The 12516-nt window shown below is 40.7% G+C and overlaps 1 protein-coding gene across 2 annotated transcripts; it reads left to right on the forward strand.

Annotated features, from left to right (window-relative positions):
• The first annotated feature begins 2557 nt into the window (after positions 1–2557).
• Positions 2558–12516, forward strand: LOC143383784 (sulfotransferase 2A1-like). Of its 2 annotated transcripts, XM_076838705.1 has the most exons (6): positions 2558–2693; positions 3765–3973; positions 5504–5630; positions 8400–8494; positions 10336–10513; positions 12404–12516. In XM_076838705.1, exons 1-6 carry the CDS (start codon positions 2558–2560, stop codon positions 12514–12516), a joined length of 858 nt encoding a protein of 285 aa, XP_076694820.1. The 2 variants fall into 2 exon arrangements, with proteins under 2 accessions (XP_076694820.1, XP_076694821.1); XM_076838706.1 differs by lacking the exons at positions 8400–8494; positions 10336–10513.

Below are 12516 nucleotides of genomic sequence, written 5' to 3' on the forward strand. Positions count from 1 at the left end.
AAAGAGCAAAGAGAGCTGATAGGACACTTCTCAAAAGAACAAATGTATGAAAAAAATGTTCAACATCTCTAGTTATCACAGAAATGCAAGTGAAAAATACATTGAGATTTCCTTTCACTCTAGTCAGAATGACAATCATCAAGAACACAAATAATAAATGCTGAAGTGGAGGAAAGGATACACTCACACATTATGGGTGGAGCTGCAAAGTAGTATAACTACTCTGGAAAATAGTATGAAGATTACTCCAAAGACTAGAAACGCAACCCTAATGTGACCCAGATATTCCACTCCTTGGCATTCACCCATCTCTAAAATCAGAATACTACAATGACACAGATGCATCTCTCTCTCTCTCTCTCTCTCTCTCTCTCTCTCTATATATATATATATATATATATATATATATATATATATATATATATATATATATATAGTTGTGCTTTTCAACATAACTCACAAAAGAAAAGTTTTGAAACTAGCCCAGGTAAATGGATTAAGAATATATGATACATATACACAGTGGAGTATTACTAAGTCATAACAAATAATGAAATTATGGCATTTGTCATCTAATGGATCAAATGGATAACAACATCAGCTGATTGAAAAAAGCCAGACCTTTAGCAGAATACAACATACACTAGTATGGCAGTAGGTAAAAAAGTGGATGTGTAACCGATGTGAATCTGCATTATGTATATAGGGTAAAAATGGGAGTTCATAATCTGCTTGAATCAAATGTATGAAATATGATATGTCAAGAACTTTGTAATATTTTGAACAACTAATAAAAAAGAAAAGAAAAAAGTCAGACCCAGAAATGAAGGGTTATAAGTTTTTGCTCATAATCAGAAAGTAGAGCAGAGTAATGGGGGGAAATTCAGGGGCTCTGATATCATAAACATAAAGGGAAGATCAGTGGAGTAAAAGAAGGAGACGGAGAGGGTACGAGGACGGGTGGGAAAGGTGAGGAAATGCAGAATTAAATTGACAAATTTATGCTGTGTGCATGTATAAATACCCCACAAGGGATTCTACCTTAATGCATCTCTTTAAAGCATCAATAAATAAATGCTAGTCTAGGTAGAGGAGGGAAGAGTGAGGGAGGGAAATCACAGTCACTTGGGACTGAAGTGGAGCAAATTACATTCCATGCATGTATGATTATGTCACAAGGAGCCAACTATTGTTTATAACAATAATACCCTAATAAAACCATTAAAAAGTTAACCGTTTCACACTGTCAAGTGGATGGGATTCATGACTTTGTCATTCAACTCAGGGGATTGGTGGGATAATGTAACAGACGACATGTATTAATTGTTCTGAATGTTATAGAGAGGTATCAGCAGCACATGTTTATTGAACATTCACAGTGTCACTGCGATTGTCATACCTCTCTAGAATGACCTGGCAATACTAACAATAAAATAAAATTTATGAAAGAGTTTTCCTTTTTACAAAAGGTAGCTCTTTAAACTTGATGTGCATAGTATTCTGTCTGTCCAGAGGATATGTATCCCCTGCAACTTTGCCTGATTCAATTCCACTTTTCTTTCATTCAGAATAATACTCACGCCCCCACTGTTGGTTATTCTCCCCAAGACACAACAGTCTGTGGCCACATCATACTTGCATTCTGCATCAACAGCTCCTAGTTTCATACACAAGTGCTCAGTCTATTAATGCACTCAGGAATTAACAGGAAAAGGAGAAAATTTTTTTGCTCCTGATTATCAAATGTTCTACATGAAACCCCATTACCTTCAACATGGGGTTTACATCAATCATCAGATGGTTTTCATTTTAGCTGACAGAAACCCATGGGGAACTGATTTTTGAAAGTAGGTGTTTCTTTGAGCATTCCTGGATTCAGTAGAGCACTATTTATGGGCTCCCAGGAGTGGGCAGGTTGCTCTAACATGTGAAGATGTTGGCCCCAAGTCCACTGGGAACCGAGAGGCTAGACAAGTATGAAACAGAGCTTTGATGGATACCAATGTGGCAGATAGGAAAATTCTCTTACTTCAGTCCATAAATCCTGAAAGAATAAAACCTGTTCCCGTATGTTAATCAAAAGGTAAGGGAGGACTGGACCCGGGAGTCCAGTTACAGTCCACCCCTATATCTGCTGACTCTATTCAGGTTCTTGTCTTTAGATTAAAAGTGTCTTCAGTGCACATTTCCTTCCAGGCTATTTTTACACTGGTTTTATGTAAAACCTCTATGTTGAAAACTCTTCTAAATGCAAATAAATGGAAAAAATGCTTTCTTCAATTCCCATGGATACATCAGTGGGGTTATTTGGCAGCACTTGCTCTGGGGTCCTGTTCATGAACTCAAGCTCAGACCGTGATCCTCACATGCCCTGAATGAGGCCAAAATTGCTCAATACAAAGAAATTGATCACCATCACAAGTTGTTTTTACCAACCAGTTAATTTGACCATGAGAAAAAGTTAATGATTCTTTTGACTTTGAAGTCTAGTCTCCCAGTGTCTCCCACATCACCCAATTGTGGCTACAGCTGGAACCCCAGCACCTCGCACATCACCATGACAGATGACTACCTGTGGTTTGAAGGGTTACCTTTCCTGGTTATTGGTTACAGATATGAAGTCATAAAAGAAGTATGTGCTCAGTTTGTGATAAAGGATGAAGATATAGTAACGGTGTCTTACCCAAAGTCAGGTAAGAAAACAGAACAGGAACCCCCCATGAGAAAGGTGAGGGCTGCGTTCCTCACCCACTCAGCAGAGGATGGAATGGGCTCTCCACGCCAGCGAGCCCTGCTCTGGGGCAGGAGGGGCACTGTCTCAATCCACCTCCATTTGTACTAGTGCAGAGTGACATATGTCATCAGGGATCATCTAAGGTATTGGAGAAAGATATAGGAGTGACTCTTAAGCAGATTTAGGCATTTGTATGGTTGCATGGGAGAAAGGGGGTGCAAGAGGGTGACCAGTGAAGACCTAATAGCAAAATAGCAGCTCCATAGAAATGAAAAGACTGAATGGAGGTCATGTGGTGAAGAGGGGTACTGTAGAGCAGGAGAGTCAGCATGGACAATGGCCGGGAATCAGAAGAGCCTGGAAAATTCAAGGGACTGAAAGGGAATCCATCATGCCTCTATCTATGAGAGCGGGACTGGGGGAAGGAGCATTGCAAACTGGATGAAGATTGAAGCCACTGAAGTTGAAGGGGCCTGGTGCTGGAGAGTCAGAGGAAGTGGGAACACACTAAAAGGATCCCTGGAAAAAGCCAAGAGGTGGAAGCAACTTGAAATCCATTGACAGATGAATGCACAAACAGAATGTGGCATGTTGATACCATTGGATATGATTCAGCCTTAACAAGGAAGCATAATCTGACACCTTCTGCAACACAGATCAGTCTTGAGGGCATCCTGCTAAATGCAGTATGTTGGGCACAAAAGAACAAATAGTATAGGATTCCAGTGGAACAAAATACCTAGTGTAGTCAAGTTCATAGAAACAGAGAGCCCCATGGTGTGTTCCAGGGTCTGAAAGATGAACTAATAGGGAAATGTTGTTAGTAAACAGAGATTTTTCAGTTTATCAAGATAAAATGGTTCTGGTCATTGGCTGAGCGACAATAGATACGTGCTTAACATGGCTTAGCACTACCGGGCTGCATGCAAAATGGGTGTGATGGTAAAGTTTATGTTATGTATTTTATCATAACTCTTAGTTCACAAGTCAGAATAAAATGAGTGACCATCAATTTTTCTTCTTTATCTAGGATCCCACTGGTTGATTGAAATTCTCTGCCTGATTCACTCCAAAGGTGATACCAAGTGGATTCGATCTGTGCCCATCTGGGAACGGGCACCTTGGTTAGAGTCAGAAGACGGATACAAATTGTTAAAGGAGAGAGAGGGCCCACGGCTCCTGGCCTCTCACCTCCCCTTCCATCTCTTCCCTAAATCTTTTTTCACTTCCAAGGCCAAGGTCAGTGCCTAATGTTTGATCAATGTTTTTGCTCTTGCATGTGCCCAGATAACCCCCGCAGATCTTGCTGGGTATCTGCTCATTGGGTAGGTTGTGTGAGACCTCAGATTCTCAGATATTAGGTAAGATTGATGTGGCCACAACCTAGACTGCATTTGAGTACAAGGATGTGGGCCATTCCACAGATTAACCTAGCCTGAATTCTGGGGCAGAGTGATTGGCTCCAGCCAGAATCTTAGAAAACCCACATCTTATAAGCAACCAGAATCTGTAACTGCATTTGGACTAGAGCATCTCACCTTTATTGCTCTTAAAGATATCAGTCAATATTAATTCAGTAAAAACCTCTTGCCAGGTAGGTGGAAGAACCCAAGTCAATATTGACCATATGGGGAGCAGAGCCTGCATGAATAGATGAAAGCCTAAATTTAGGAAATTTCTATGGAGTTGTGGCTAGCTAGGTGACCACAGCAGCCCTCGCACATCACTGGGCTCTGTGATCAGCAGCCACTCCAGCCTCCCCCGCCTTGACCCCGCCTGATGAATGATCAGCTCAGACCATACATATCCAAGAACTAACAAGCCACAGACTTTTTTTTAGAAACATACCTTCTTAAAATGTTTGTTTACCTTTGAATTTTTTCATGTTTTTGTTTAAACAACCCCAAGAAACCTAGAATAATAGTCTCCTATCTTGAAAATGTCACAAAGTATCTATCAGTGAGCCTGCCCCAATAGACCCATTTCCATGTCTCCTCTTAGGTTTCATTAACCTCTGCCTGATTAAACTGAGACCTAGGAGACATAAGACCTCCAATAATAACACCAAGAGAGTTGGGGCAAATACAAAGTCAGTTTTGGATATTCAAGGACCAAATTTTGTGTGTGTGTTTGTGTGTTCACTATCTTGAACACCAGCTTCTTAATGTGCAAATGTGTACACAGTCAGGCAATTATCATCCAGACAAGAATAGAACACTTCTACCATCCAGAAAGTGCCCCCAGGCTCCTTCTACCAATCAGTGCCCACCCCCTGAGGGGAGCACTCCCCGCACTTCGGCTACTGACCACTTTTGTTTATTCTTGAGTTTTGTGTGAAAGCATTCTTGCTGTATGATGCCGTATCTGGGAGATTCCTCAATGGTCTTGACTGTGAGAATGACTATATGCTGCTATGAATCTGAATATACCAGAATTGATTAACCCATTCTGCTGCTAGTGATCATTATGGGAAAGCACACACACCCCTCGCCACTTACCATTTAAAACTCTCCAGTAGCTTCCCATGTGGAGTAGACCCTATCCCAGGAGGAAGAGACAAGGTCTTCCTCTTCTATTCCTAGAACATGAATATGTAATAGGAACTTTAAAATGTGTATTTGATGAATGAATGCTGTAATTAATTCACCAAAGGAATCCACTGATGTTTAGTAGACATTAAGGAAGAACTGCCTGGGTAAAGATCAAGGTCAGGGTGGAAAGGACTGATTGAGACTGATTTTTCTTCCTCTCATTTTTCCTTAATTTAAGGTGATATATATCATGAGAAATCCCAAAGATGTTCTTGTGTCAGGTTACTATTATTGGACTATAACAAACTTTTCTAAGAAACCAGAGTCACTGGAACAGTATTTTAAATGGTTCCTCCAAGGCTACGGTGAGTGTTCTGTGACATATAGATCTGCTTCCTTTACACTAATGGTCTTTCTCCTAATTTTCTGGGATCCCTTTTGAATTGTTTAACTGTATAGATTCACGTACAAGAGAAAGCAGACAACGCTTGACTTTGTGAGTCTGGCTTGTTTCAATTACCCCGCTGGTCTCCAGTTCCACCCATTTTCCTGCAAATGGCATAATTTAGCTCTTCTTTATGACTGAGTAAAATCCATCAGGTATCTGTACCACATGTTCTTTACCCACTCATCCGTCAGGGGACACCTAGGCTGGTTCCCTAACTCAGCTGCTGTGAACTGAACTGCTATCAACATGGGTGTGCATCTATAGCTATAGTAGGCTGACTTTAATTCCTTTGGATAAATATCAAAGTCTGGGTCATATGGTGGTTCTATTCCTAGTCCTTTTGGGGAAACTTCATACTGATTTCCATGATGGTTGTTCTAAGTGTATATACGTGTTCCTTTTCACCACATTTCTACCAGCATTTATTATTATTTGTGTTCTTCATGATTGCCATTCTAACTGGGGTGAGATACAATCTCGTGTACTTGGAATTGCTTTTCTCAGCTTGTTAAATATGTTGAGATTCTTTTCATGAATGTGTTGGCCATTGCATTTCTCCTTTTGAGAAATGATTGTCATTTACCCATTTCCTCATTGGGTTATTTGGTTATTGGGGTTAAGATTTTTGAGTTCTTTATATATTCTTGATGTTAATGCTCTATGAGAAGAGTAGCTGGCAGAGACTTTTCTCCCCTTCTCTAAGCCCTCTCTTCTCTGTCTCATTTCCTTTGCTGAACAGAGGTTTTTTAACTTGAAACCATTCCATTTATCAATTCTTGGCTTTGTTCCCTAACAGAAGTCTTACTGAGGAAGTCATGCCTGAACCTATACATTAAAGTGTAGGAGCCAGGTTTTCTACTAGTAGTCACAGTGTTTATAGTCTAATTCCTATGGTTTTGAGCCACTTTGAGTTGATTTTTGTGCTGGATTTAGCTTTATTCTTCTAATGTAGATACTCAGTTTTCTAAGTGCCATTTATTAAACATGCTGTGTTTTCTCCAATATTTGCTTTCGATGTCTTTGTTAAAGGTCCAATGACTCTATGTGTGGATTATTTCTGTATCTTCTATTCTCATCAATTGATCTGTGTCTGTTTTAATATTAGCACATTTTTTATTATTATACCGCTGTAGTCTGGTTTGAGATGGGGGAATGTGATAACTTTGGTATTATTATTATTATTATTATTATTATTATTATTATTATTATTATTATTTTGCACTGTGTATTAGACTCAGGGCCTTGCAGTTGCTAATCAAGTGCTGTGAGCCACATCCCCAGCCCTTTGTCATTGCTCTGAATTGCTTCAGCTAAGCTTGATCTCTTATCTGTCATTTAAGTTTTGGAACTGTTTCTATTTCTGTGGAGAATGACATTGGTATTTGATGGGGATTGCATCAAACCTGTAGATTTCTTTTGGTAATATAGCAGTTTTAATTCTGCCTATCCAAGAACATGGGAGGGATTTTTACTTGTACTGTCTTCTTCTTCAATTTCTTTCTTCAGTGGTCTGTGATTTTAAATGTGAGAGGTCTTTCACCTCTTTGAGGAGATCATGCCTAGGATTTTGTTGTTTCTGTTGTTGTCTTTTTGTTTGTTTGTGTGTTGCCCGTGATTGAACCCAGGGGCACTTAACCACTAGGCACATCCCCAGCTCATCTTTTAGTATTTTATTTAGAGACAGGGTCTCACTGAGTTACTTAGGGACACATCAAGTTTTTGAGTCTGGCTTTGAACTCACAATCATCCTGCCTCAGATTCCTGAACTGCTGGGATTACAGGAGTGAACCACCACACTAAGCTACCTAGGTATTTTTTAGACAATTGTGGAAGAAATTGTATTGCTGATTTCTTTCTCAACAGATTAATTATAGTTATGAAGAAAACTGCTTAAATTTTGTATGTTGATTTTTGTATCCTTCTACTTTTGCTAAATTAGTTTATCAGTTCTAAAACTGTTTTGGGGAAAGAGCTTTTTGAGTCTTCAAAGCATAGCATCATATTATCTGCGAACAGTGATATTAGGCTTCTTTTTTTTTCTTACTTCTGATTATTTAAATTTCCTTCTCTTGCCAGATTTCTCTGGCTAAAGTTTCAAGAACTCTATTGAATAGGTATGCTGAGAGTGGACATCCTTGCCTTGTTCCTGATTTTAGAAGGATTGCTTCCAGACTTCCCCAGGTTAGCATGATGTTGGCTGGGGTTTGTCACACACAGCCCTCATGATGCTCAGCCAAGTTCCTCTGTCAAGGCAAATTCCATTGATGTGGGGAAATACATTCGTGGGTTTGCCTGTGTTGACCCAACCTTACATCCCTGGATTGAAATCAACATGTTGTAATATACAATCTTAAAATTTTAAGATTAACACAACATGTCTTGTGTATAATTTTAATATTAAATAGGATTTGCTGACATTTTAATAAGGTTCTCTGTATCTGTGTTCATCAGGAATATTGGTCTGTGGTTTTCTTACTTAATATGTCTGTGTCTGTGTTGGGTTATCAGTATGATACTGGTTTCATAGAATGAATTCAGGAATGATCCCCCTCTCGACTTCAGTACCTAGTTTGAGGAGCATTTATCAATTATACATGAATAGAACTGTCAGGATGTTAGAGTGACAGGGATGGCAAAGCACCTGTTTTGATAGTGTGTAACCTGCACACCTGTGCCTGCCCCACAGTGCCCTATGGATCATGGTTTGAGCACATTCGTGGCTGGATGTCCATGAGACACAGGAAGAATGTCCTACTGCTAAGTTATGAAGAGCTGCAGAAGGTGAGCACCCTCTCATAGTCAGTGCCCACCACTCCCCACCATTCTTGCTCCCTTCCATGCCCCTGGTCCTCAGTGACTCCACTCCACCTCCCCTGTCAAAGCTCAGCCTCTTGGAGGTCACTAACAGTGGATGAAACCTTGGTCTCTAGAGCTCTACTTCTGTGCCTCTCCCCAAGTTCCAAGCTCTTTCTCCATGGCTTCCAATTTATTGCATCTGGCAACATCAAAGCCATGCCTTATGCTAGCACCTGTGGCTGTCAGGATTTTGTGGGCAGGACCTATAATGCTGACAGAAACCCACTCATCAGAAGGGACTGGGTAGAAAGCGTTAATCTGAGAGTTACATCCACCTCTCTGGCATCTCTCCCTCACTGACGGGGGGATAGGAAATATGAGAAGCCACTTTGTGTAACTATTCTGAGGGGTCACGGCTGGAATAACAGGAGAGGCCTGCAAATGATGCTCAGCTCATGTGAGGTGGGTCCAGGGTAGAGCTGCGACACAGGAATGACTCCCCATGATCTCTAGCACAGCGTGGGGACTACAGATATCAATAATCAATCGTACATTTCAAAATAGCAAATGGAGAGGATTTTTGGGTGTTCCCAACTATATAAATGATGTGTGTCCGAATTTTTAGATCAGATCATCACATACCGAAAAGGTACTTATTCTACCTTCATTTTTCTTTTAGAGCAGAAAAATCACACAATGAACTACACAAAGATGCATAGTTCTCCATATGAGTTCAGTAAGCCCAGACACAATGGAAAACTTTTGAATTTTTTGAAATTTGTTTTCAGAATTATTAAACAATGTAAAAAAAAAAAAAAACTAAGAGAGGGAACAAACCTATAGAGAACACTTGTCCTGTGAGTGGGTCTTGGGGACAGAGAAGATACCACAGGCTCAGGCATCTGTTTCCCCTGGAGAAAGGACCTGTCCCCTTCCTGCAGCTGCTTCCTGTCCTGCTGGGTCCTCAGCATGAACTCGGTTCTCGCCAAGGACCTTGACGTCACCTTCAGCCACCTCAGCAGCAAGCTCCCACACGTCCTTTCAATTCACCTCTCAGATCACACAACACGTTTTTCTAAATCATTGCCACAGTTGTGTGTCTTCTACTAATAAAGCACTTTCATCTTAAAAGGAAGGTCTAGAATTACAAGCAAATTTTTAGTTCTTATATGGGTCAATTTCCTTGATGTGATCTCTCAGGAAAATACCTCAATAATCCTGGGGCTCAAGTTTATGAAGATATGATAAATCCCTATGTGTTTGTTGTTCAAGTGTCAATTAAGGGACACAGTAGCACTTGGTGTAAGGATTAGTCTTTAGGGGATTGGTATCCTTGCCTTATCTTGCATTCTTTTTTTTTTTAGGGTTTCTTTCTTTTCTTACATACATGACGATAGTGGAATGCATTACAATAATAATTATCCATTCACAGCACAGTTTTTCGTATTTCTATATATAAAGTATGTTCACGCCAAATTATGCCATTATACATGAGCCTTATTATTATTATTATTATTATTACATTGCAATTCTCATTCTTAAGAGTCTCTTTAGAAATCCCAACACCTTCCTTTAGTGTGTCCTAAACTCAGCCACACTGGGAAACCCATGTTGAGCTTCATTCACATCATGCACATCCTTTATACCCCTTCTATTTGCCTGTTTTTCTTTCTCTCTCCATCCAGCACCCATTTCAGTCTTTTCCCATTTTGAGATGTCATCCTCTCCTCTTCCTTCCCCACACCCCTCCTAACACTTCTGTTCCCATTTCCAGTCTCTGCTGTCCTTCCCGTTCAGAGCCTCATTCTTGATTGTTCACATTGTAGGACCCAAGAAGCACCATAGAGAGGATCTCTCAATTCCTGGGAAAGAAGTTGAATCCAGAAGAACTGGACTCAGTCCTCAAGAACAGCTCCTTCCAAGTCATGAAGGAAAACAAGATGTCCAATCTTGAAATATTGTCTGAAGAATTCTCTTCTAGGCATTTCAAAATTACAAGAAAAGGTAACTGCTCTGTTTTCAGAATGTGGGCGGATGCTTGGAGACCATTCTGTGTTAACCACCCAACAATAAGAGTGACAGTGTTGAAAGGTATCAACTTGAATCATTCATAACCAAGAAAGCTTCTTGTGTGCCCTAATGGGAAAAAAATGTTTTCATGGGCCTGGGATGGACTGCAGGTACCAGAGGAAGTTGATTCAGTCTTGGAGAGAAGGGTGGGCTTTGGAGATGGTCGTGTCTAGGCTACTTCACTGGTGACTTACCATAGAGAGCTGCCCTAGAGAGAGACACACACAAAGAAAGACCAAATTGGAGAAATTAGGGAGTGGGTTATTTGCTATGAGACACTGTGAGTCCTCCTTTCTCTGAGGAGAGATGAATCATAACTACACCCTTGGATTCAGGTCTATTGAAAATGTCTACTTCAAGTACACGCAGAACCTGGTTTACCAAAATTCCTCTTAGTCACATCTTTCTTCAAAAGATATTCAAAGGGTCAGGATTCCTGCCAACCAGTGCTTCTGGAGCACAGAGAGAGAAAACAGGACAGGGCTGGGGATGGGGCTCAGAGGGAGAGCACCTGCCCAGCAGAAGGAATCACATGAAGATGGCTCAGATAATGAAGATACCAGTGAACGTGGGAGGAGGGATGAATGGTTATAGGATAACAGTTACGTATTAGACACTCTGCTACTTTACATTCATATGAGTGAATTGTCCAAACGCATGCATATATAAGTTTAACTATTATTCTATATTTAATATATAATTTAATTAATATTTTAACTAATTATATTGGCCTAAACTGTTGAAATTGATTTATTATCCAATTCTGTAACCACATAGGTAAAGTGTAGGAGTTACGTCCGTATCTTTAGCAGCTTTATCCTCGGCTACTTTCTCACATGGTAACAACTCCAGGGCTTTTTAAAAATCCTTGCCTATAAAATGGGATATTATGCCAGTATATTACTCATTCTTTGTTAAACCTTTCAACAATTATTTATTGAGCATATATGATGTGATTCTGTAAAGCTCTAAATCTTAGGCAATTTACAAAGTTTTGATTTCCTAATATGTTAGAAATGCATATTGTATGTATATTCAAAAAGGAAGTACATAGAACATCTCATGTTTGATCATTGCTATGAACGAGGATGGTGATGTACGGTTCTGAACTGAGAGCCCCACTGAGTCACTGCATTGGAGTTGACATTTGAGTGAGGCCAATGGACAGAGGTGGAGGTGTCTGCTAGGACAGCACTCTGGGGTAAGGGGCATGAAAGGTAAATACCCTGAGGAGGGGGCAGCCTGGAATGTCTGAAGCTGAATCAGAAGACTGTGTCGTGGAGCCCAGAGAGTAAATGGGCAGTCCCAGGATGGAGTCAACCAACAAGGACCCTACACCTAGAGCCTCAAAGCACCAGGGAACTTGGCTGAAGGAGAGTGGACGTCCTGGGAGACTCTGAGCCCCAAGGGACTGGAGCCACTGGATTTGGCAAGGGGTCAAATGGGTTTCTTGTGCAGAAGAACTGATCACAGGGATTGGCCAGAGCAGAGAGACTACTGTGACCTGCTCTCATCACCTGAGTCATAAATTGTTAGATTGAGCCACAGTTCTCAAGAAAGAAGTGTTCAGAATAGTTATGATCCAGATCTTCTGATTCATACCCAGCATTGCTGCTTATGGATTCTGTACAGGTTGCTTTGAAAAGGGAGGGAATCAAGACACACTTTCCCAGCAGGAAGACTTGTAAATAGGCATGGTGGCCAGCCAGGAGAAGGCCTCACCAATGACCCAGGGGTCACTCTGCTGTCTTGACAGAGCAGGGAGGAGGTAGCCGTTTAAGACCTCTCCCTAGATCTGATCTGTGTCTACTTCATGTTTTCCAGGCATCTGTGGGGACTGGAAGAATCACCTCACAGTGGCCCAAGCTGAAGCTTTTGATAAAGTTTACCAGGAGAAGATGGCGGGTTTCCCCAAAGAGCTGTTCCCATGGGAGTAA

Source organism: Callospermophilus lateralis, chromosome 18 (assembly GCF_048772815.1).
Source record: "Callospermophilus lateralis isolate mCalLat2 chromosome 18, mCalLat2.hap1, whole genome shotgun sequence".
NCBI classification, from domain to species: Eukaryota; Metazoa; Chordata; class Mammalia; order Rodentia; family Sciuridae; genus Callospermophilus; species Callospermophilus lateralis.